The sequence below is a fragment of the Pan paniscus genome, chromosome 9, assembly GCF_029289425.2.
Source record: "Pan paniscus chromosome 9, NHGRI_mPanPan1-v2.0_pri, whole genome shotgun sequence".
In the NCBI taxonomy this organism is placed as follows: Eukaryota; Metazoa; Chordata; class Mammalia; order Primates; family Hominidae; genus Pan; species Pan paniscus.
This window is the reverse complement of record NC_073258.2, coordinates 3998549-4022392: the sequence shown is the minus strand read 5'-3', so window position 1 is coordinate 4022392 and position 23844 is coordinate 3998549. Positions and strand designations below refer to the sequence as shown.

Sequence of the window (23844 nt, the reverse complement as noted above, 5' to 3'; positions counted from 1 at the left end):
ATTGCATTGGTCTGAAGCCGCCTGGAGAACCGTCCTGTGGGGTAGTGAGTGGGGGGTACTAAAGGGCATGAGGTTATGAAATTTTCTACAGCTGATTATGGCGATGGGTACACAGCTCTGCGAATATACTAAAAGCATTGAATTGTATACCTTAAATGGGTGAATTGTGTGGTATATGAACGATATGGCAATAAAGCTGTTAACAAAACAAGAAGCGGTATCAGACAGGTTGAGGATCAGTGAAGCTGTGGTTGTATCAATGGACCGAGAGTTCTGGGGGAATGAAAGCACTGGAGAAAGTGAGCTAGAAAGAGGAGGGTGGCTGGAAGCAGGTGCATGGGACAGACCCCAGTGGGGTGCCCTGTGAAGAACAAGGTCACAGATATCACCACAGGGGTGAGGGGTGGGGAAGGATCATTTACTTGTATAAATGATCCCCACAGGGGCACTGTTTAACTGAGCAGTGAGAAGGAGGACACCATCCTCCAGTACCCAGAATGGTAGAGCCACTGGCAGCTTGCATCTTGAGCATGGAGAAGCTGCAGGCACCCAACTCCAACCCATGAGAGCAGCTGCGGGGGCTGAACCCTCCAAAGTCACAAGGGTGGAGTTGCCCAAGGCCTTAGGAGCCCACCCCTCACCCCAGTGTGCCTGGATGTGGGACTGGGAGTCCAAGGAGATTATTTTGGAGCTTTAAGATTTAATGGCTGCCCTGCTGGGTTTCAGACATGCAGGTCTGCAGCCCCTTCCTTTTGGCTGATTTCTCCCTTTTGAAATGGGAATGTTTACCCAATGCCTCCACCCTCATGTATCTTGAAAGTAAATAATGTGTTTTGATTTTCACAGGTTCATTGGTGGAAGGAACTTGGACTTGGGACTTTGGACTTGATGTTGGAATGAGTCAAGACATTGAGAGGACTGTTGGGAAGAGATGATCCTATTTTGTGATGTAAGGACATGAGATTTGAGGGGTCGGGGGATAATGATATAGTTGGGATGTCCCCTCCAAATCTCTTGTCAAAATGTAATCCCCAGTGTTGAAGGAGGGGCCTGCAGGGAGGTGTCTGGGTCATGGGGGTGGATCCCTCATGAGTGACTTAGTGCCACCCCCTTGGCGATGAGTGTGTTCACTCAGATCTGGTTGTTCACAAGTGTGTGGCCCCTCCTCACCCCTTGCTCCCACTCTCACCATGTGGCGTGCCTGTTCCTGCTTCGCCTTCCACCGTGAGGAAAACTCCCTGAGGGCCTCCCCAGAAGCTGAGCAGAGGTGGGTGCCATGCTTGTGCAGCCTGCAGAACCATGAGCCATTCTAACCTCTTTCCTTTATAAATTACCCAGCCTCAAGTATTTCTTTAGAGCAATGCAAAGAATGGTCTAACACACCCGGAAAGCTGAGACTGGCATGAGTATAAAGATCGTGGATAATTTTGAAATCTAAAAATGTAAAATTAATATTATTGAGGGAGTCAACACAGGAAAGATGAGAGCACGTGGGCAGAGGCTGTTGCCCATTGGTCACATGTGGTCAGCAGAGAGCAGGTGACCGGCACCCCGGAGCTTTGCAGGAAGAACCAGACAGCCTGGAGCTGAGGTTTTCATTGTAGGGGCCAAAACAAATGGGGAAAAAGACAAATTTAGAAAACAAAGAAAGTAGATGCTCAACTGAGCCAGGAGGAAGTCACTAGCAAAGAGGAAAAAAATAGAGCTCTGGAAAAATAGTGTAAACAGTCACAAGAAAGGGACCCTGTGTCATGCCTGACATCTGGACAGGTATATAAAGAGCCCAGGCTCAGGGAGCTCCACACCTGCACCTCCCTCTCACCTGCTCCTCTACCTGCTCCACCCTCAATCCACCAGAACCATGGGCTGCTGTGGCTGCTCCGGAGGCTATGGCTCCGGCTGTGGGGGCTGTGGCTCCGGCTGTGGGGGCTGTGGCTCTGGCTGTGGGGGCTGCGGCTCCAGCTGTGGGGGATGTGGCTCCAGCTGTTATGTGCCTGTCTGCTGCTGCAAGCCCGTGTGCTCCTGGGTGCCAGCCTGTTCCTGCCCCAGCTGTGGCTCCTGTGGGGGCTCCAAGGGGGGCTGTGGCTCTTGTGGGGGCTCCAAGGGGGGCTGTGTCTCCTGTGGGGGTTCCAAGGGGGCCTGTGGCTCCTGTGGGGGTTCCAAGGGGGGCTGTGGCTCCTGTGGGGGTTCCAAGGGGGGCTGTGGCTCCTGTGGCTGCTCCCAGTGCAGTTGCTGTAAGCCCTGTTGCTGCTCCTCAGGCTGTGGATCATCCTGCTGCCAGTCCAGCTGCTGCAAGCCCCGCTGCTGCCAGTCCAGCTGCTGTGTCCCTGTGTGCTGCCAGTGTAAGATCTGAGGCTCTGGACCCAGACCTTCAGGTTTCTCCTGTTTGGTGAAAGCATTTCTTATGGTTTCCCTGAGTCAGTTCATCCCACACATCCTCCCTGAGGCACCTGCACCTGCTCTAGCTCACCATCCATGCACACGCCTCCTTCCATGGCTCGGCTCTCCTCTGGGCCCTGCCTTCAGCCTCCTCACTCCAGAAACGTGTGTTTCCCTGATGCGGGAGGTGTCCTTGCCTGGACGCAGGCACCCAGCTGGCTGCCACGATGTTCCCTGCACTTGGGTGTGGACCATCTTCTTCTTCTCCCTGGGCTGACTGAGATGCAAGGTCTGACCCCACAAGGCCAGGCCGACGTTTCTGAGTGATCACTAAGAACCAGCTTCTCAACCACCATCAGGACCCTGGATCCTCCTGGGCCGCTGCCTGTTCTCCTGCGGCCCAAGTGTGACGAGGAAGGTCTCTTTCCTTCCTGTTGTCTCCATCTGTTTAAAAAAAAAAATAACAAAATAATGAAGGAATTTCCTTGCAATAAAGCCTCTCAAGTCTGTAAATCAACTGTACACTTGGTGCAATTCTGTCCAACCCCTTTCCTGTGTGGTGACCGATTCTGTGTTCTGATCTGTCAGCTAAGCTGGGAAACGCCTGCCAGCAGGCCTGGTACACTCACAAAAAAGCCTGCCATTCCCTTCTGTCCTCCTCTCGGCCTCAAATATCTTCACAGTTTCTGCTTGCAGGAGAAGAGGGCTCAGCCCGGGGAGGATTCGGCATTCAACGCCCGCCTAGAGGTGCACAGGGGCAGGGGGGCCCTGAGTCCTGACGACCAGCCAAGCAGGGCCTTGCACAAGACCCGTGGCTTCCAGCTTCCCGCTGTCCTCTGGGGCCTCGGAAGGACCCCAGGCAGGGCAAGGTCGGAGGAGGGAGGAGTGAAGCACCGCTGAGCTCCAGCGCACTCTGATTCAAACACTCAATTAGCCTTTTACAATCATGAGGTCAACGGCTTTCCATAACTAAAGGTAACCAGGAAGTTACAGAATGGCCCAAGGTGTCCTCGGAGCTCAGTCTCCCGGCAGGAAAGGGGAGTTCCTGGGAAATGACACATTTGGGGACCCTGAGCCAAGTCCATCTGTTTCATGGTGACGTGCCACCACGCTGAGCCTGTTCTCTGACCAGTGTCACAGGCAAGGCTTTAGAAATCACGCACTGGGGAGGAGGGGACGAGAGTGATCTGAGGATGATCTCCAGACAAGCGAACCCGGAGGGAAAAGGTGGAGGGAAGACAGCACACAGGGAGCGCTGGTGAGAAATGAGCTCCCACAGAACACTCACAGATCTAAGCGACGGCTGATAATGCCGGGGAAGAGCAGAGTGGGAATTTCCAGGACAAATTTCTGAGAGAAAAGAGATGCAATGTAAGGAAAAATGAAATAATCTAGAAATAAAGGCTTAGATTAATTCAGCCACATTTAGGAGAGGGAATAAAAGTGTGTCAAAGGTGCATCTTGCTAGGGGACATGGCTATCGTTAGTTTCGCGACATTAAAAGGAAATGCTGCTTAAGACAGTTTACTCAAAAATCCAAACTGGGAAACTCCAGAAGGTGGCAGCAGACATGAACGCAGAGTTCATTACATTTGGGCCCTGTACATTCCCACAGCCCACAGGACACCGAGCAACTCGGTAACAAAACCAAAAATGCATGCTGGAGACTTATAACAAAACCAGGTAAGCCAGGCATGGTAGCACAAACCTGCAGCCCCAGCTACTTGGGAGACTGAGGCAGGAGGATGGCTTGAGCCTAGGAGTCTGAGGCTGCAGTGAGCTGTGATCGCACCACTGAACTCCAGCCTGGGCAATATAAAGTGAGATGGTGTCTTAAGAAAAAGCAGGTGAACCTAAAAGTACAAGAAGGTGGGGATAAATTTCCAAGAGCCACAGTCCCCCAGGGTTTCAGTGTCTGTGCAGGAGAAAGCGAAGAAACATCTAACAGAGACGAAAACAGGGGAACCTCAAAAGAGCCAACAGGTGTGTGCTGGAAAAGCGCAGCATGAATTTTGGATTTGGCTCCTGAAATGGGGAAGGTTTTCCTCCCTCTAGTGGTGAGTGGGTGCAAGGGCCCTCGGTAAGTCCCTAGAGGCAATGGAAGAAAGCTAGGAAGCCTGCCGTGAAACAGATCACAGTGGTAGCCTACTGTTTCCAAAGGAGCTAATGAACAATGAAAGGAAATGATACCAGACATAAATAAGGCCGGGCGCAGTGGCTCACACCTGTAATCCCAGCACTTTGGGAGGTGAGGCAGGAGGATCACTTGAGGCCAGGAGTTCAAAACCAGCCTGGGCAACATAGTGAGACCCCCCACCTCTACAAAACATTTTAAAAACTAAGTGGGTATGGTGGTGTGTGTCTTTAATCCCAGCTGCTAGGGAAGTTGAGGCGGGAGGATTGCTTGAGCCTGGGAGGTTGAGGCTGCAGTGAGCTATGATTCTGCCACTGCACTCCAGCCTGGGCAACAGAGTGAAACCCCATCTCAAAAAAAGAGACATAAATGAACAACAAAAGTCATAAATAGAAGAATTGCTAAATGAGGGGACATCACTCAAGAGAAAATTAGAGTTAAAAGAAATCACTCTAGAAATAAAGTCTAAAGTGGGACAAACGTATGAGTAAAAAAGTACAATAAATTTTAAAAACCAAAAAGAAATGAAGAACTAAAAAGGATTCAAGAGACAATGACAAAAATTGAAAAGAAGCAAAGAAGATCCAAGACTCCTAACCAAAGTCATGTATGACAGTCAAACAATTACATAAAAAACTAGAATAAAAAAGCACTAATCAAAAAGAACAGAAGAGAAAAAGAAATATAGATCAGGTGATGCAATAGAAAATTCAGACTAAGAACATAGGTTTTAAACCCAAATATTTCAGTAATTATTTCACAAGTAAATGGACAAAATGCTCTAGTTTTCATATAAAGATTGCTAGACAAGTTTTCTTTAAAAATGTATAACTATATGTAAAGTCAAAAGTTGCATCTAAAACATAAGGATTCAAAAATGTAAAAAAAAAAAAAAGAAGGGGGGGATAGAAAAAGACATAACATGCAAAGAAAGCTATACTAATAGTAGGCAAAATAAAAACAAAGGCCTGGCTGGGTGCAGTGGATCATACCTGTAATCCCAGCACTTTGGGAGGCCGAGGCGCACAGATCACCTGAGGTCGGAAGTTTGAGACCAGCCTGACCAACATGGTGAAACCCAATCTCTACTAAAACTAACAAAAAAAATAGCTGGGCATGGTGGGGCACGCCTGTAATCCCAGCTACTCAGGAGGCTGAGGGAGAAGAATCGCTTGAACCCAGGAGGCAGAGGTTGCAGTGAGCCAAGATCGCGCCACTGCACTCCAGCCTGGGCAACCAGAGTGAGACTCCATCTCAAAAAATATATATATACATATATATATATAGATGCATGCATCATATATGTGCTGAGAATTTTATAGATCACAATCCTCAGCTAATGAATCCTATATAGACATTTTTATTTAACTTTTTTCTCCTTCATTATCCCAAGTCCCATCATCCTCTCCACCCATAGGCATCCATCCTTGCAGGTATCTTTCCAATTCATCTTCCATAAGTTATTTACAAACATTTGCATATAATCATGACAAATATGTAGCATTTTTCAATGTGTATGTATTTGGTTTTGGTTTTGTTTTTGAGACAGGTCTTGCTCTGTCACCCAAGCTGGAGATAGAGTGCAACGGTGCAATCTCAGCTCACTGCAACCTCCACATCCCAGGCTCAAACGATCCTTCTGCCTCAGCCTCCCAAGTAGCTGGGACTATAGTCGCACACTCCACACCTGGCTAATTTTTGTATTTTTTGTAGAGATAGGGTTTCACCACGTTGCCCAGGCTGGTCTCGAACTCCTGGACTCAAGTAATCCACCTGCCTGGCCCTCCCAAAGTGCTGGGATTACAGACGTGAGCCACTGCGTCCAGCCTTGTGTATGTTATTTAAATTCATGATGGTTATAAATTCTGTTCTGTTTCTTGCCTTTTAAGCAAATCTGGTGCTTTTGGCATGTATTGCTACATGAAAATACAATGCATTATTTCTGGCCACTGAAGTGTGTTCCACTAGATTCCTGCCCCCCATTTCCCACATCCATCACCCTTTTTTGAGCTCTTTGCTGCCATATAATCCACCATGATGAATATCCTCATTCCTCAGCATAACACCCAGGAGTGGTGAACCTAGCGAATGAGTTTTCAATGATCAATGAGTGGGATGCTGAAATGGGGAGCCTGGGAGAACAGATTTCTTTTCCTTTTTTTTGCGATAGAGTCTCATTCTGTCGCCCAGGTTGGAGTGCAGTGGCACGATCTCAGCTCACTGCAAGCTCTGCCTCCTGAGTTCACGCCATCCTCCTGCCTCAGCCTCCCGAGTAGCTGGGACTACAGGCACCCGCCACCACACCCGGCTAATTTTTTGTATTTTTAGTAGAGATGGGTTTTCACTGTGTTAACCAGGATGGTCTCCATCTCCTGACCTTGTGATCTGCCCACCTTGGCCTCCCAAAGTGCTGGAATTACAGGCGTGAGCCACCACTCCCGGCCCCAGATTTCTTGAGAAGTATCTGTTTTGGAAGGAAGGCGACTGAGGTGTTGATCAGTGCCATATCTACATCTTCTTCATCAATATGGAATGATGCTTTCATGATCTAAAAAGGCAATAGCCATAGAATGAATGTGCTTCCCAGAATCAAAAGGCCATACCAAAAAAAAAAAAATGCAGTTTACAACAACCAAAAATATTGCTCCTCCTCAAGGCTGTGTACAGAGCTAGTATATTTGTGTGATGGATGGACCCCATTACACTGTATGTGCTTGAAAGGCAGAAGTCACGTAACGACTCCCGCTGTATGCCGCAGGTAAGCACATAGCTGCTCACGCCTCTCACAGCTGCTCACGCCTCTCACTAAATACCACGCGCTAAATGTAACATATCAGTAAGACTGCAGGTGTTTCCATTCTCTTCAAAAACCAGGGGCGTTTTGTTTTCATTGCTTAACTCTGATTAAAAATAAGGTTGAAGGTCTTTTCGCGTCCTCACTAGCCATCTGTGGGTGGTCCTTTCCTATGCTTTGCCCACTTCTCCACTGGATCTCCTGCCCTCTTCTGTTGATTTTCAGGGTTCCTGTCTAGACATTAGCTTCTAGGGGTTATAAATATGGTAAACGGCAAATATCTTCTCCCAGTTGATCAATCTTCTTTTTTTTTTTTTTTTTTTTTGAGACGGAGTTTCACTCTTGCTGCCCAGGCTGGAGTGCAATGGTGCAATCTCGGCTCACCGCAACCTCCACCTCCCAGGTTTAAGCAATTCTCCTGCCTCAGCATCCCAAGTAGCTGGGATTACAGGCATGCACCACCACACCTGGCTAATTTTGTATTTTTAGTAGAGATGGGGTTTCACCACGTTGGTCAGGCTGGTCTCGAACGCCTGACATCAGGTGATCTGCCCGCCTCGGCCTCCCAAAGTGCTGGGATTACAGGGGTGACCCACCACACTTGGCCCCAATCATCTTTTAATGGTTTTTTTGTGGGGTGATATCCAGACATATATCAGTAATTTTGATGTGGTTAAATACAGCATTTTCCTAATTACTGTTTATGTTCTGGGGATCATATTTAAGAATTCATTTCCTGACCCCAAGATAATAAACACAATCTCCTATATTATCTTCCACTCTTTTTATATTTTCCTTTCACTTTTACATATCCTTTTAGGTCTTCAATCCATGTGGATTGTAGAGGGTGTGAGGTAGGCATCTAATTTTAATTCTCTGCATAGAGTGAGCCATCTTCCCCATTCAATTTGTTAAAGATTAAAGCTCCCCTGGCCGGGCACGGTGGCTCACGCCTGTAATCCCAGCACTTTGGGAGGCTGAGGCGGGTGGACCACCTGAGGTCAGGAGTTCGAGACCAGCTTGACCAACACGGAGAAACCCCGTCTCTACTAAAATACAAAATTAGCCAGTGTGGTGGTGCATGCCTGTAATCCCAGCTACTCGGGAGGCTAAAGCAGGAGAATTGCTTGTACCCGGGAGGTGGAGGTTGCGGTGAGCCAAGATCGTGCCATTGCACTCCAGCCTGGGCAATAAGAGTGAAACTCTATCTCAAAAAAAAAAAAAAAATTAAAGCTCCGCAATAGATGGGTCTTTTCTGGGTTCCTGTTCTGTACTTCTAACTATTTATCCATTCATGTGCTAGTAGCAAACTGTTTTAACAACGAAGACTTTATTATGCCTTGATATCAGGCAGAGACTACCCCTTCTGAATATTATTCAGGAGTATCTCAGTTATTCACAAGTTTGCACATAAATTTTAGATCTATGGAATAATTTTCAGAATTAAATCCTTCTGGAATTTTAATTGAATAAAATCCATTGAATGTATGAATATAAGAAACTGAACTTTTTATAATGTTAAGACTTTCCACCCATGAACATGATATATTTCTCCACTTATGACGGTCTTCTTTTATTTATTTATTTTTTTGAGATGGAGTCTCACTCTGTTGCCCAAGTTGGAGTGTAGTGGCAAGATCTCAGCTCACTGCAACCTCCGCTCCTGGGTTCAAGCCATTCTCCTGCCTCAGCCTCCCAAGTAGCTGGGATTACAGGCATGCACCACCACACCCAGCTAATTTTTGTATTTTTAGTAGAGACAGGGTTTCATCATGTTGGCCAGGCTGGTCTTGAACTCCTGGCCTCAGGTGATCCACCCACCTTAGCCACCCAAAGTGCAGGGATTACAGGTGTGAGCCACCACGCCTGGCCAGATTGTGGACTTTTAAATAGACAAACTGTATATGCACATTTATCTCAATAAAACGGTTTTCTTTTTTTAAAAAAGACACATGGGGGCCAGGCGCAGTGGTTCACGCCTGTAATCCCAGCACTTTGGGCAGCCAAGGCAGGCGGATCATGAGGTCAGGAGTTTGAGACCAGCCTGTCCAGCATGGTGAAACCCCTTCTCTACTAAAAATACAAAAAATAAAATAAAATAAAATAGCTGGGCATGGTGACAGGCGCCTGTAATCCCAGCTACTTGGGAGGTTGAGGTAGAAGAATCACTTGACCCCGGGAGTTGGAGGTTGCAGTGAACCAAGATCTCGCCACTGCACTCCAGCCTAGGCAACAGAACAGGGCTCTGTCTTAAAAAAAAAAAAAAAAAAAAAAAAAAGACATATGGGGACATGTAGTAGATTTGACATTTGTCCAACTAGAGATGAGAGAGACTCGGGAGAGGTGAGACAGGGAGAGTCTCCCAAGGTTGAAACTGGAACCCTCGGTCCAGGAAGGACATGGCATGAAGCAGGTGGGAGAACCAAATGTGCAAGCCAGCTTCCACAGCAGACATGGAAGGCCAGGGACTCCAGCCTGCACAGCAGACACAGAAGGCCAGGCAGCTCCAGCTTCCACAGTAGACACGGAAGACCAGGACTCCAGCTTTCACAGCGGACACAGAAGGCCAGAGACTCCAGCTTCCACAGCAGACTCAGAAGGCTGGGGACTCCAGCGGAGGGGCAGAGAAAGTGACAGCAGCAACAGACGAAACAGCCGCCAGTGACACCTTTCAAGCACTGAGGAATTTTGTGCCAACCAAAGCATTATTCAAAAGTGAGGGCAGGCCAGGCATAGTGGCTCACGTCTGTAATCCCAGCACTTTGGGAGGCCAAGGTGGGAGGGTTGCTTGAGCCAAGGAACTCTAGACCAGCTTGGGCAACTTAGAGAGACCCCATCTCTACACAGAAATTAAAATTAGCTGAGTGTGATGGTGTGCCTTTGTCATCCCAGCTGCTGGGGAGGCTGAGGAGAAAGGATGGCTTGAGCCCAGGAGCAGGAAACAAGCCACCTCCATGTGAAAATGCAGGCTGTCTACTGATGAATGCTCGGGAGGAGCAGGAAACAAGCCACCTCCATGTGAAAATGCAGACTGTCTACTGATGAATGCTCGGGAGAAGCAGGAAACAAGCCACCTCCATGTGAAAATGCAGGCTGTCTACTGATGAATGCTGGGGAGGAGCAGGAAACAAGCCACCTCCATGTGAAAATGCAGACTGTCTACTGATGAATGCTCGGGAGGAGCAGGAAACAAGCCACCTCCATGTGAAAATGCAGACTGTCTACTGATGAATGCTTGTGAGGGAACTTCCGGTGGATGTTTTCAGGAAGAAGAAAGCTGAGCCCGGAAGGAAGAAGTATGGTGTAAGCAAGAACCACGCCTAGAGTTGTTGGTGGATGTGTGGCAAGTTTAAGCAAATACTGACTATAAATAAACAATGATGAGCAATGTGAGAGGAGCTAAGACGCTGGAGAAACTCCCGCAGCTGACACTGGAGGGGCTGGGCAGGGGAAGAAGCTGTCCCCAGCTCCCTGCACAACTCTCAGCAGGGGAGGAATAGAGGGCCATCACGTGTAGACAACATTTGTTTAAAAATACACATGAAATGCATAAGATTGCTGCTAAAAACAGGAATAGTGTATATAACTTCTAAGTCAGTCAAAGCAAAACAAAACAAAAACAAAAACAGAACCTTAAAAACTCCATCTAAAAGAAGAGGGGAAGGAAGCACTACCACAGGATGGTGAAATGCAAAGGGTGGTGGGAAGCAGCCCACGTATGTCAGAAATCACAGCAAACCCCACAGGCTTAGCTCATCGGGTAAAGAACAGAGACCCCAAAATATGGGAGCTTTTAAAGCAGCCCCACAGTAGTTACAAGACACAGCCCTCACCCAGAAGCTTGCAGAAAGGCTGAAAGAAGCTGAATGAAAATGACTGCAGAAAAGGGAGGGAGGGAGGGAGGGAAGGAAGGAGGGAGAGACAGAAAGCCCAGATGGCAGTGACTCTCTATCGCACGCCTCCTGGCCTGACAGTCCACGTCCAGCAGACAGTCACGCACCCCAGCACCCGCATGTTTAGAAAGTGCAAAAAGAACAATGGAGAAAATAAAGATATGAGCAGAACTAAATAAAAATGTTTAACACATACAACAAACAGAATCAACAAAATCAAAAGCTGGTCTTTCAAAAGACAAAGAAAATCAACAATATTTAGCAAAACCGATGAGGAAAAAAAGGGTCGGGCAGGAGAAAGAGCATGTATAACCTGAAGCAGGGATGAAAAATGGCAAACAGGCTGGGCACGGTGGCTCACACCTGTAATCCCAGCACCGTGGGAGGCCAAGGCAGGTGGATCACCTGAAGCCAGGAGTTCGAGACCAGGCTGGCCAACATGGCAAAACCCTATCACTACTAAAAATACAAAAATTAGCCAGGCATGATAGCAGGTGCCTATAATCCCAGCTACTCGGGAGGCTAAGGCAGGAGAATTACTTGAACCTGGGAGGCAGAGGTTGTGGTGAGCCGAGATCACACCACTGTATTCCAGCCTGGGCGACAGAGTGAGACCCTGCCATAAAAAAAAAATAAAGAAAAGAAAGAAAAGAAAACAAATAATGACAAATTTAGCAGTTATTAAAAATAACAGGCTACTAAGCCAGGCGTGGTGGCACACGGTAGGGATTTGTAGTAGTCAAATGTGGTAGTCTGTAGTAGTCCCAGCTACTTCAGAGGCTGAGGACCACTTGAGGCCAGGCGTGAGTTCGAGACTGCAGTGAGCTATGATGGTGCCTGTGAATGGCCACTGCACCCCAGCCTGGACAACATAGCAAGATCCCATCTTCAAAAACAGAGGCAACTATGAAAAGTACATCCCAATAAATTTGAAAAACTTAGAATAAATGACATCTATGTTAAGAAGAAACACAGGAGGATGAGGCAGGAGAATTGCTTGAACTCGGAGGCAGAGGTTGCCGTGAGCCGAGATCACACCACTGCACTCCAGCCTGCGCAACAGAGTGAGACTCTGTCTCAAAAAAAAAAAAGAAGAAGAAGAAGAAGAAGAAACAAAAGGCTGGGCGCTGTGGCTCTCGCCTGTAATCCCAGCACTTTGGGAGGCTGAGGCAGGTGGATCATGAGGTCAGGAGACCAGCCTGGCCAACATGGTGAAACCCTGTCTCTACTAAAAATACAAAAATTAGCTGGGTGTGGTGGCACGTGCCTGTAATCCCAGGGGAGACTGAAGCAGGAGAATTGCTCAAACCAGGGAGTCAGAGGCTGCAGTGAGCCGAGACCATGCCACTGCACTCCAGCCTGGCAACAGAGCAAGACTCCATCTCAAAATAAAAGAATCCAGAAAATTCAAAGAACTTCAGACACCAATAAAAATAATAATGATCTTGGCCAGGTGTGGTGGCTCACACCTGTAATCCCAGCACTCTGGGAGGCCGAGGTGGGTGGATCACTTGAGGTCAGGAGTTCAAGACCAGCCTGACCAACATGGTGAAACCTTGACTCTACTAAAAATACAAAAATTAGCCAGGTGTGGTAGCACATGCCCGTAATCCCAGATACTCGGGAGGCTGAGGCAGGAGAATTGCTCGAGCATGGAAAGCGGAGGTTGCAGTGAGCCGAAATCGCACCATTGCGCTACAGCCTGGGAGACAGAGCAAGACTCTCCATCTCAAAAATTAATAATAATAACTATCTCAATTTTGTAAAGTGGGCCAAGGACGTGAAATTAACGAGACTCTAATGACAGGTGACCATATGGAAAGAGGCACAGCATGGCTAGTAACCAGGAAGAGGGAAGATTAAACCACAGTGTGTAACACTGTGTTACACACCCACATGAAGGGTGTAAGTTGACAGTTGCAAGTTTTGGTGGGGGTGCCAGGAAACAGGAGCTCTCTGGCAATGCTGGTTGGACAGCAGCTGGCTGGGAGGATCCCTTGGGAAGACAGCTTGGTAACAAGGACCTCCTGACTTTCAGGCACCCACACCTGCAGGAGGAGTTTTGGGCAAGAAAGTTGCAGCTTGCTTGAAATAGCAACAAAAAGGAAACAAAAGGTCCATCAACAAGTAAATGGATAAGTCAATGTATATTTAGAAAACAGAGAAAACAAATAAATTAAAACCATATGTATCCCTAGAGAAAATCTCTTTAGCCTAACACCTATTTTTTTCAAAAGCAATTTACAGAAAGAGAAATACAGTGTAATACCCATTACATAAAGTTTTCAGCATGTAAAACTTTTTTTTCTTTTTTCTTTTTTTTTTTTTTTTTTTTTTGAGATAGAGTCTCACTCTGTCGCCCAGGCTGGAGTGCAATGGCGTGATTTCAGCTCACTGCAACCACTGCCTCCCAGGTTCAAGCGATTCTCCTGCCTCAGCCTCCCGAATAGCTGGGATTACAGGCACATGCCACCATGCCTGGTTAATTTTTGTATTTTTAGTAAAGATGAGGTTTCACCATGTTACTGAGGCTGGTCTCAAACTCCTGGACTCAAATGATCCGCCCACCTCAGCCTCCCAAAGTGCTGAAATTACAGGTGTGAGCCACCGCGCCTGGCCACAAAACATTTTTAAAGGAACATACATATTAAGTAGGAGTGTGAGGACCTTCATGAGAGTGGTGAATTCCAAATTCAAGAAATTATTAGGGTGGGACAGAAACAATATGGAGAGATGGATGAACGGAGACTTCATTTATTTATGCCATTTTTTCCCAAGTTGAGTAGGGTTTTTTACATTTTTTAAATATATTACTCTTTATACCATCGTTCAATTAAAATAGATCACTTTTTTTTTTTTTTTTTTTGAGACAGAGTCCCGCTCTGTTGCCCACACTAGAGTGCAGTGGTGTGATCTCTGCTCACTGCAACCTTCACCTCTGGGTTCAAGCCATTCTCCTGCCTCAGCCTCCCAAGTAGCTGGGGTTACAAGCATGCACCACCATGCCTGGCTAATTTTTGTATTTTTAGTAGAGATGGGGTTTTGCCATGTTGGGCAGGCTGGTCTCCAACTCCTGACCTCAAATGATCCACCTGCCTCGGCCTCCCAAAGTGCTGGGATTACAGATGTGAGCCACCACACCCAGTTAATTTTTGTGTTTTCAGTAGACACGAGATTTCACCATTTTGGCCAGGCTGGTCTCCAACCCCTCACCTCAAGTGATCCACCTGCCTAGGCCTCCCAAAGTGCTGAGATTACAGGTGTGAGCCACCATGCCCGGCCTAAAATAGATGCTTTTGTAAATCCAGTGTGACTCTGGAGTCAACAGGGAGAGGCTAGACCCTTGGGGGCCTCCATTAAGTCTGGTCACAGATTCAGCAAGAGAGCAGCGGCCCACTGAGCAGCCCATACACCAAGGGGTGGATTTCTAGAGGAAACAAGAAAAAGGGGCCCTAAAAATGGCACAAACAGGAACCAGGAAATGACTGTGTGCCCAGCCTCACACATGACCCTGGGCAGGGATATAAAGGGTCCAGGCTCAGGGAGCTCCACACCTGCACCTCCCTCTCACCTGCTCCTCTACCTGCTCCACCCTCAATCCACCAGAACCATGGGCTGTTGCGGCTGCTCCGGAGGCTGTGGCTCCAGCTGTGGGAGCTGTGGCTCCGGCTGTGGGGGCTGTGGCTCCGGCTGTGGGGGCTGTGGCTCTGGCTGTGGAGGTTCTGGCTCCAGCTGCTGTGTGCCCGTCTGCTGCTGCAAGCCTGTGTGCTGCCGTGTGCCAGCCTGTTCCTGCTCCAGCTGTGGCAAAGGGGGCTGTGGCTCCTGTGGAGGCTGCAAGGGGGGCTATGGCTCTTGTGGGGGATCCAAGGGGGGTTGTGGCTCCTGTGGGGGCTCCAAGGGGGGCTGTGGCTCTTGTGGGGGATCCAAGGGTGGCTGTGGTTCCGGCTGTGGGGGATGTGGCTCCAGCTGCTGTGTGCCTGTCTGCTGCTGCAAGCCCGTGTGCTGCTGTGTGCCAGCTTGTTCCTGCTCCAGCTGTGGCAAAGGGGGCTGTGGTTCTTGTGGGGGCTCCAAGGGGGGCTGTGGTTCTTGTGGGGGATCCAAGGGGGGCTGTGGCTCCTGTGGGGGCTGCAAGGGGGGCTGTGGTTCTTGTGGGGGATCCAAGGGGGGTTGTGGCTCCAGCTGTGGGGGCTGTGGCTCCGGCTGTGGGGGCTGTGGCTCCAGCTGTGGGGGCTGTGGCTCCGGCTGTGGGGGCTGTGGCTCCGGCTGCGGTGTGCCCGTGTGTTGCTGTTCCTGTTCCAGTTGTGGCTCTTGCGGGGGCTCTAAGGGAGGCTGCGGGTCATCCTGCTCCCAGTGCAGTTGCTGTAAGCCCTGCTGCTGTTCCTCAGGCTGTGGGTCATCCTGTTGCCAATCCAGCTGCTGCAAGCCCTGCTGCTCCCAGTCCAGTTGCTGTGTCCCCGTGTGCTGCCAGTGCAAGATCTGATTTCTGGCTTTGCAGGACTCTTACCATGGCCAGGCATTCCTGCCCAGCCTTTACCTCCTTTTCCTGGCACCCAGTGAGCCAGACTCTCCTTCCCCACCCACTACCCTATCTCCCACCCTCCTGCCTTGCCAAGCATGAACACTTCTCTTTGACCTTCTACCAAGAAATGCCATGGGCCCATGCATCCAAGAAGAATGACTTTCAAGGCCTCCCTTCCAGGCATCTGGAGACCAGCCCCCCACCACCCCAGCCACCTGCAGCAAATGCCTATCTGCAAGCCCTGCCTGCTGGCACCGCATCCAGCACGGACAGCCCTGCAGGACAGCCCAGGGTGCTTGCTCACTCTGCAGTCACTAGGAGTTCAGATCTCTGTCCTTTAAACATCCAATAAACCGCTCACCCCAGCACCCCATAGCTGTCTTGGTATATTTATGTTTATTTCCCTCTCGAGGCAGGTGGGGGGCATCTGTGGCTACACTGGGTCCCCTGGGAACCACACACACACACACACCGGCCCTGAACCAAACCGGAGCAGGCAGGTGGGCGCCCTGGCCAGCAGGGATCCTGGATACATGGTGGCGGTCAGAGGCAGGAGCACCAGCAGCCACCTGGCTCAGCCCCTCGCCGTGCAGCCTCTACCACACCCTCTCAGCATCTGGCTCAGGGCGGGGGTGCCTTGCCTTGATCAGGCAAAAGCAATCACTAGGGGGTCATCATGGCCTGTTACCACGCGGTCTTATTCTCTTTGGGCTGATGTAACAGAACACCATGGACTGGCACGTACAACAGAAGTGTATTTCTCAGGGTTCTGGAAGCTGGCAGTCTGAATTAAAGATGCCGGTGGCCAGGTGCGGTGGCTCATGCCTGTAATCCCAGCACTTTGGGAGGCCGAGGGGGGCGGATCACGAGGTCAGGAGATCGAGACCATCCTGGCTAACACGGTGAAACCCCCCTCTCTACTAAAAATACAAAAATTTAGCCGGGCGTGGTGGCGGGCGCCTGTAGTCCCAGCTACTCAGGAGACTGAGGCAGGAGAATGGTGTGAACCCGGGAGGCGGAGGCTGCAGTGAGCCGAGATCGCGCCACTGCACTCCAGCCTGGGCTACAGAGCAAGATTCCGTCTCAAAAAAAACCAAAAAACAAACAAACAAAAAAAGCCAGAAGAATGCAAATATGACATTCCAGAGGGGATGTATATGGAAGGTCAGCAATCCCATTGCAGCAACCAGAGAAGGCCACATTAATTACAGAACTCAGATGGTAAAATAAATAAATAAATAAATAAATAAATAAATAAATAAATAACTTCAGGAAATCCTACCGTATGTATCTTACCACAATTTTTTTTTTCTGAGATGGAGTCTCACTCTGTTGCCCAGGCTGGAGTGCAGTAGTGTGATCTCCACTCACTGCAACCTCTGCCTCCTGGGTTCAAGCTATTCTCCTGCCTCAGCCTCCTGAGTCTCTGGGACTACAGGCATGAGCCACCATGCCCAGCTAATTTTGTTTTGTTTGTATTTTTAGTAGAGACGGGGTTTCACCATGTTGGCCAGGCTGGTCTCAAACTCCTGACCTCAAATGATCTACCTGCCTCACCCTCCCAAAGTGCTGGGATTATAGGCGTCAGCCACTGCATCCGGCCCACAATTTTGAAATACCGGAAAAATGTATCTATAAAAAAGACATTGGAGAACTGTAGAAGCAACAAGAACCAGATGAAAACATTCAGAGAGAGCCCTTCCAAGATGAGCTGAATGTCGGCTTCTCTCCCTTTAAGGAGTTAACCAGTGCTGGGTATGAGCTGAGCCTCGGTCCCACTGGGGAAGAGGAATTCTACTGGGAGAAATACCCAGCAGGGCTCTTGGCAACCACAGGGGCTGGAGCAGAAAACTGGGACATTTGCAAATTTCTGGGGAGGCTAAGAAGTGAGGCCTGAGGCCTCCGCAGGTGCGCTGAAGTCTTGCATAGCCTTGTGGAGCTTAGTACACAGAGCTTTTCTAGAGGAAGGGGTTCTGCCCCAGGCACAGGTTAATCTGGCCCTTAAGACATTTTCCAAATTTTGAAGCTGCCTGAGCAGACAACTAAAGAGCTAAGCCTGTACCTCAGGGGAAGAAGTGACTCTCTGACAGCCTGTCAGGGATAAGAAGACACGGACTGGCCAGGCTCTTAACCAAAACTCCAGGAAAGCCACACAGAGGGACGATTGACTGAAGTGGCCCAATCCCTAACTGAGCGGGTAGATGAAATGTTCAGCTCCTCTCCCTGTCTGCACTAGAGAGGGAGGCCACGTGCTCGCTGTTGGAAGAGAGCAGCTAGACCCCCACGGTCCCGAGATATAGACCCCCACGGTCCTTAGATACAGACCCCCATGGTCCTGAGATATGGAGCCGGACAGTCCTGAGATATAGACCCCCACAGTCCCGAGATACAGACCCCCACAGTCCTTAGATATAGACTCCCACAGTCCCTAGATATAGACCCCCACGGTCCCGAGATACAGACCCCCACGGTCCTGAGATACAGACCCCCACGGTCCTGAGATACAGATCCCCACGATCCTGAGATATAGACCCCCACGGTCCCTAGATATAGACCCCACGGTCCTTAGATATAGACTCCCACGGTCCCTAGATACAGATCCCCACGGTCCTGAGATACAGAACCCCACGGTCCTTAGATATAGACCCCCACGGTCCCGACATATAGACCCCCCACAGTCCCGAGATATGGACCCCCACGGTCCCTAGACACAGATCCCCATGGTCCCTAGATACAGACCCCCACGGTCCTGAGATACAGAACCCCATGGTCCCGACATATGGTCCTTAGATATGGACCCCCACGGTCCCGAGATATGGACCCCCCACGGTCCCGACATATGGACCCCCATGGTCCCTAGATATGGACCCCACGGTCCTTAGATATAGACTCCCACAGTCCCTAGATATAGACCCCCACGGTCCCGAGATACAGACCCCCACGGTCCTGAGATATAGATCCCCACGGTCCTGAGATATAGACCCCCACGGTCCCTAGATATAGACCCCACGGTCCTTAGATATAGACTCCCACGGTCCCTAGATACAGACCCCCACGGTCCCTAGATACAGACCCCCACGGTCCTGAGATACAGAACCCCACGGTCCTTAGATATAGACCCCCACGGTCCCGACATATAGACCCCCCACAGTCCCAAGATATGGACCCCCACGGTCCCGAGATATAGACCCCCACGGTCCCGACATATGGACCCCCCACGGTCCCTAGATATGGACCCCCACGGTCCTTTGAGGCATACCTCTGACAGAAAGCACGAGATACAGGACACAGCAGGAAACAGTGATCAATAATCATGCGGAAAGCTAACAGAAGAAGCAGATTACAGATAAGCCACATATTGGAGTTAGGAAACAAGGGCTTTAAAATAACTATGATTGGGCCAGGCACAGTGGCTCACGCTTGTAATCCCAGTGCTTTGGGAGGCCGAGGAGGGCGGATCACCTGAGGTCAGGAGTTCGAGACCAGACTGGCCAACATGGTGAAACCCCATCTCTACTAAAAATATAAAAAGTAGCCAAGGGCCAGGCATGGTGGCTCACGCCTGTAATCCCAGCACTTTGCGAGGCCGAGGTGGGTGTATCACAAGGTCAGGAGTTCAAGACCAGACTGGCCGACATGGTGAAACCCTGTCTCTACTAAAAATATAAAAAGTAGCCAAGGGCTGGGCACAGTGGCTCACGCCTGTAATCTCAGCACTTTGGGAGGCCAAGGCAGGCAGGATCACAGGTCAGGAAATCGAGACCAGCCTGGCCAACATGGTAAAATCCCGTCTCAACTAAAAATACAAAATATTAGCCGGGTGTAGTGGCATGCGCCTGTAGTCCCAGCTACTCAGGAGGGTGAAGCAGGAGAATCGCTTGAACCCGGGATGTGGAGGTTGCAGTGAGCCGAGATCGCGCCACTGCACTCCAGCCTGGGCAACAAGAGCAAGACTCTATCTCAAAAAAAAACCAAAAAAAAAGTAGCTGGGCATGGTGGTGGGCACCTGTAATCCCAGCTACTTGGGAGGCTGACACAAGAGAATTGCTTGAACCTGGGAGGCAGAGGTTGTAGTGAGCCAAGATTGCACCATTGCACTCCAGCCTGGGCAACAGAGCAAGACTCCGTCTCTAAATAAATAAATAAATAAATAAATAAATAAAACAATATTTAATGTCCTATAAAATTTTTAAACTTTGTGGAAGTAAAATATATGACAACAGCACAGAAGTCAGGAGAGGGATAAACAGAATTAAATAGTTGTAAGGTTCTTGCCTTGTTTATGAAGACACGAGATTATTAACTGATAATATGTTATCATAATCTCTGGATGGGTGCAGAAGCTCACGCCTATAGTCCCAGCACTTCGGGAAGCCAAGGCAGATGGATTGCTCGAGACCAGGAATTCAAAACCAGCCTGGGCAACATGGCAAAACTCCATCTCTACCAAAAATACACAAATTAGCCGGGTGTGTTGGCAGGTGCCTATAGTCCTAGCTACTCAGGAGGCTGAGGTGGGAGGATCACCTGAGCCTGGGAGGTCAAGTCTGCAGTGAGCCATGATTATGCCACTGCACTCCAGCTTGGATAACAGAGTGAGATCCCATCTCAAAAAAATAAATAAATAAATATAACCATCTCTAAGGTAGCCATTAAAGGATAATGAATACATAACCCAGAAGCTAACAGAAGACAGAAATTAGGCCAGGTACGGTGGCTCATGCCTGTAATCCCAGCTCTTTGGGAGGCCAAGGCAGGCTGATCACTTGAGGTCAGGAGTTTGAGACCAGCCTGGCCAACATGGTGAAACCTCGTCTCTGCTAAAAATACAAAAAAATAGCCAGGTGTGGTGGCACGTGCCTATAATTCCAGCTACTTGGGAGGCTGAGGCACAAGAATCGCTTGAATCTGGGAGGCAGAGGCTGCAGTGACTCGAGATTGCACCATTGCACTCCAGCCTGTGTGACGGAGTGAGACTCTGTCTCAAAAAAAAAAGGAAAAAAAAAAAAAAAAAAACAGAGAGAAGTTAAATAAGATGCATGTTGTTTAGAAAAAACAAACCCTAAATATCAAGATCCAGGAAGATAGAAAGCAAAAGAATTAAAAAAAAAAGATAAATTAGGCAAACATTAATGTTTTCAAAAACCTAGTATAATGATAGTAAGATCAGACAATGTGGACTTTGAAACAAAACCATTATTAGAAGAGATGACATTTCATGATGATAGGAGAGTTCATGCAACCAAACAGAAAACAATCCTAAACTTCTATGTGCCAAATAACAGAGCTTTAAAACATATAAAGCAAACATTGACAAAACTAAAAGAAGAAATAGATAAATCCACAAATACAATTGGGACTATAATTGGGAATGTATAGGAATAATTGGGAATTTTAATGAACCTCTCTCTCACTCCACACAATGTGCCAGCTTCCCTAAACCCTCAGACACTCTGGCCTGCCCAGCAGCTGCCAAGAGGGGCCAGTAACACCACCTGAAGATGCAGGGAACTTAATTCCTCGGGAGAGCAACTCTGACCTATGAGAGCAGAAGACAGGAAGGAGCTTGCAGAGAAACTATTCTCCCTTCCTCCTCCCTGTGGACCATTCTGAGGTGGAGCATCGCTGTATGGTCTCGTGGGAGAGGGTGTGCAGACGTGGCCAGCTGAGCTGCAACTTCCAAAAAGCCACAGCAGCTGAGTAAGAAGCAGCCTCGCCTCAGCTTCACCTCCTCCCTGGCTCGGTGTGTTCCTCCCTTCCAGAAAATGTGTACACTGAGCTTTGCATCTGGCTACTTTCTGGGGAATGGAAGCTAAGACTCCCACCATCACCATGTCCACTTAGCATTATAATGGTGATGCCAGCCCATGCAATATGACAAGAAACAAGCAATGTGAGGTTTGGAAAGAAACGAAAGTGCAGATTCATAGATGATAGGGCCATCTACTTGGGAAATCCAAGTGAACCTACAGGCGGCCTGCTTGGAGGAGTAAGAGAAGTCAGAGAGGGTGATCGACAGCCAGCCCATGACAGGCAACAACACATCAGAAATTGTGGTTTTTATAACCTTTCACAAAGCAACCGAAATCATAAGCTCAGGAGTAATATACGCAATGGGAAGACTGTAAGGCCTCCCTGGGGAAGATTATAAGGCAATATAGAAGGACGTCTTCAAACTAAATATGGAGTCTGTGTGAGAAGACACTCCAGTGTCCTCCTAGTCAATCCATCAAGTAATGCAGCTATAATCAAAATGCATAAAATCCCAAGTGTTGGCAAGGGTTTTATTTTATTTTATTTTGAGACAGAGTTTTGCCCTTGTTGCCCAAGCTAGAGTGCAATGGCACAATCACAGCTCACCACAACCTCCACCTCCCAGGTTCAAGGGATTCTCCTGCTTCAGCCTCCTAAGCAGCTGGGATTACAGGTGCCCACCACCACACCCGGCTAATTTTTGTATTTTTTAGTAGAGATGGGGTTTCACCATGTTGGCCACGCTGGTCTCAAGCTCCTGACCTCAGGTGATCCGCCCACCTCAACCTCCCAAAGTGCTGGGATTACAGGTGTTAGCCACCATGCCCAGCCCTGGCAAGGGTTTTAAATGGAGTTCTTCTAGCCTGCTGGCAAGGTATTGGAATTCCCCACTCAGGGCAACTTTGCAATATCTGGGGACATGGAAGGTGGGGGCAGGGGGCACTGTGGCTCACGCCTGTCATCCCAACACTTTGGGAGACCGAGGCGGGCAGATCACTGGAGGTCAGGAGTTCAAGACCAGCCTGGCCAACATGGTGAAACCCTGTCTCTACTAAAACTACAAAAATTAGCAGGGCGTGATGGCAGGCGCCTGTAATCCCAGCTACTCAGGAGGCTGAGGCAGGAGAATCGCTTGAACCCAGGAGGTGGAGGTTGCAGTGAGCTGAGATCGCACCAGTGTACTCCAGCCTGGGCAACAGAGCGAGATGCCATCCAAAAAAAAAAAAAAAACTAGGAAAGAAAATAATCCTGTAATCCCAGCATTTTGGAAGGCTGAAGGCCAAGAGAGGAGGATTGCTTGAGCCCAGGAATTTGAGACCAGCCTCGGTAACATAGTGAGACTTCATCTCTACAAAAAAATTTTTTTTTTTTTTTCTGAGATGGAGTTTCATTCTGTTGCCCAGGCTGGAGTACAGTGCCACGATCTTGGCTCACTGCAAGCTCCGCATCCTGGGTTCAAGCGATTCTGGTGTCTCAGCCTCCCGAGTAGCTAGGATTACAGGCACGCACCACCACACCTGGCCAAAAAAAAATTTTTTTAATTAGCTGGACATGCTGGCACATGCCTGTAGTGCCAGCTACTCAGGAGGCTGTGATGGGAGGATTCCTTGAGCTCAGGAGGTTGAGACTGCTGTGAGCTATATTTCCACCAGTGCCCTCTGGCCTGGGTGACAGAGTGAGATCCTGTCAAGAAAGAAAAGGAAGACAGGAAGGACAGAAGGACAGAAGGACAGAAGGAAGGAATGAAGGAAATGGAGAAAGAGAGAGAGGAAAGAAAGAAAAATAATCTGAGAAGTGTGTTACAAACATGTAAGAGTTGGGTGTGGTGGCACGTGCCTATAATCTCAGCTACGGGAAGCCTGAAGCAGGAGGATCACTTGGGCCCAGGAAGAGTTCAGTCCAGCCTGGATAAAATAGAGGGATCCCATATCTCTTTTTTTAAGCATATACAATAGGATGCTGTCTGCTGCAGTTTTTTTGTTTGTTTTCTTTTTTGTTTTTTGTTTGAGATGGAGTCTCGCTCTATCACCCAGGCTGGAGTGCAGTGGTGCGATCTCGGCTCACTGCAAGTTCCGCCTCCCGGGTTCAAGCAATTCTCCTGCCTCAGCTTCCCAAGTAGCTGGGACTACAGGCGCCCGCCACCACGCCCAGCTAATTTTTTGGATTTTTAGTAGAGACAGAGTTTCATCACGTTAGCCAGGATGGTCACGATCTCCTGACCTCATGATCCACCCGCCTCAGCCTCCCAAAGTGCTGGGATTACAGGCATGAGCCACCGTGCCCGGCCTGCTGCAGTTTTTTATAGCCCGAATATGAAAATAATCTAATATGTAAAAAATAAAGAATTGGTTCCACTCTTGCCATACACCCA

General features: G+C 48.8%; 1 protein-coding gene across 4 annotated transcripts in view; it reads right to left on the bottom strand.

Annotated features, from left to right (window-relative positions):
• LOC112441154 (CLK4-associating serine/arginine rich protein-like) overlaps positions 1-23844 on the bottom strand; it is a 32023-nt gene that overhangs the window by 5108 nt on the left and 3071 nt on the right. For 2 of the 4 annotated variants that reach the window (XM_034931921.3, XM_034931920.3), the window contains exons 2-3: positions 2471-2823; positions 1823-2382 (exon numbers count right to left, since the gene is read on the bottom strand). In XM_034931921.3, the coding sequence (XP_034787812.3) occupies positions 1823-2382; positions 2471-2634 (724 nt within the window). In that variant the 5' untranslated portion in view covers positions 2635-2823. Of the gene's footprint in view, positions 1-1822; positions 2383-2470; positions 3618-3667; positions 3730-6906; positions 14827-23844 lie in introns of those variants that run through there. The other 2 variants (XM_055093959.2, XM_034931923.3) reach the window with 2 other exon arrangements.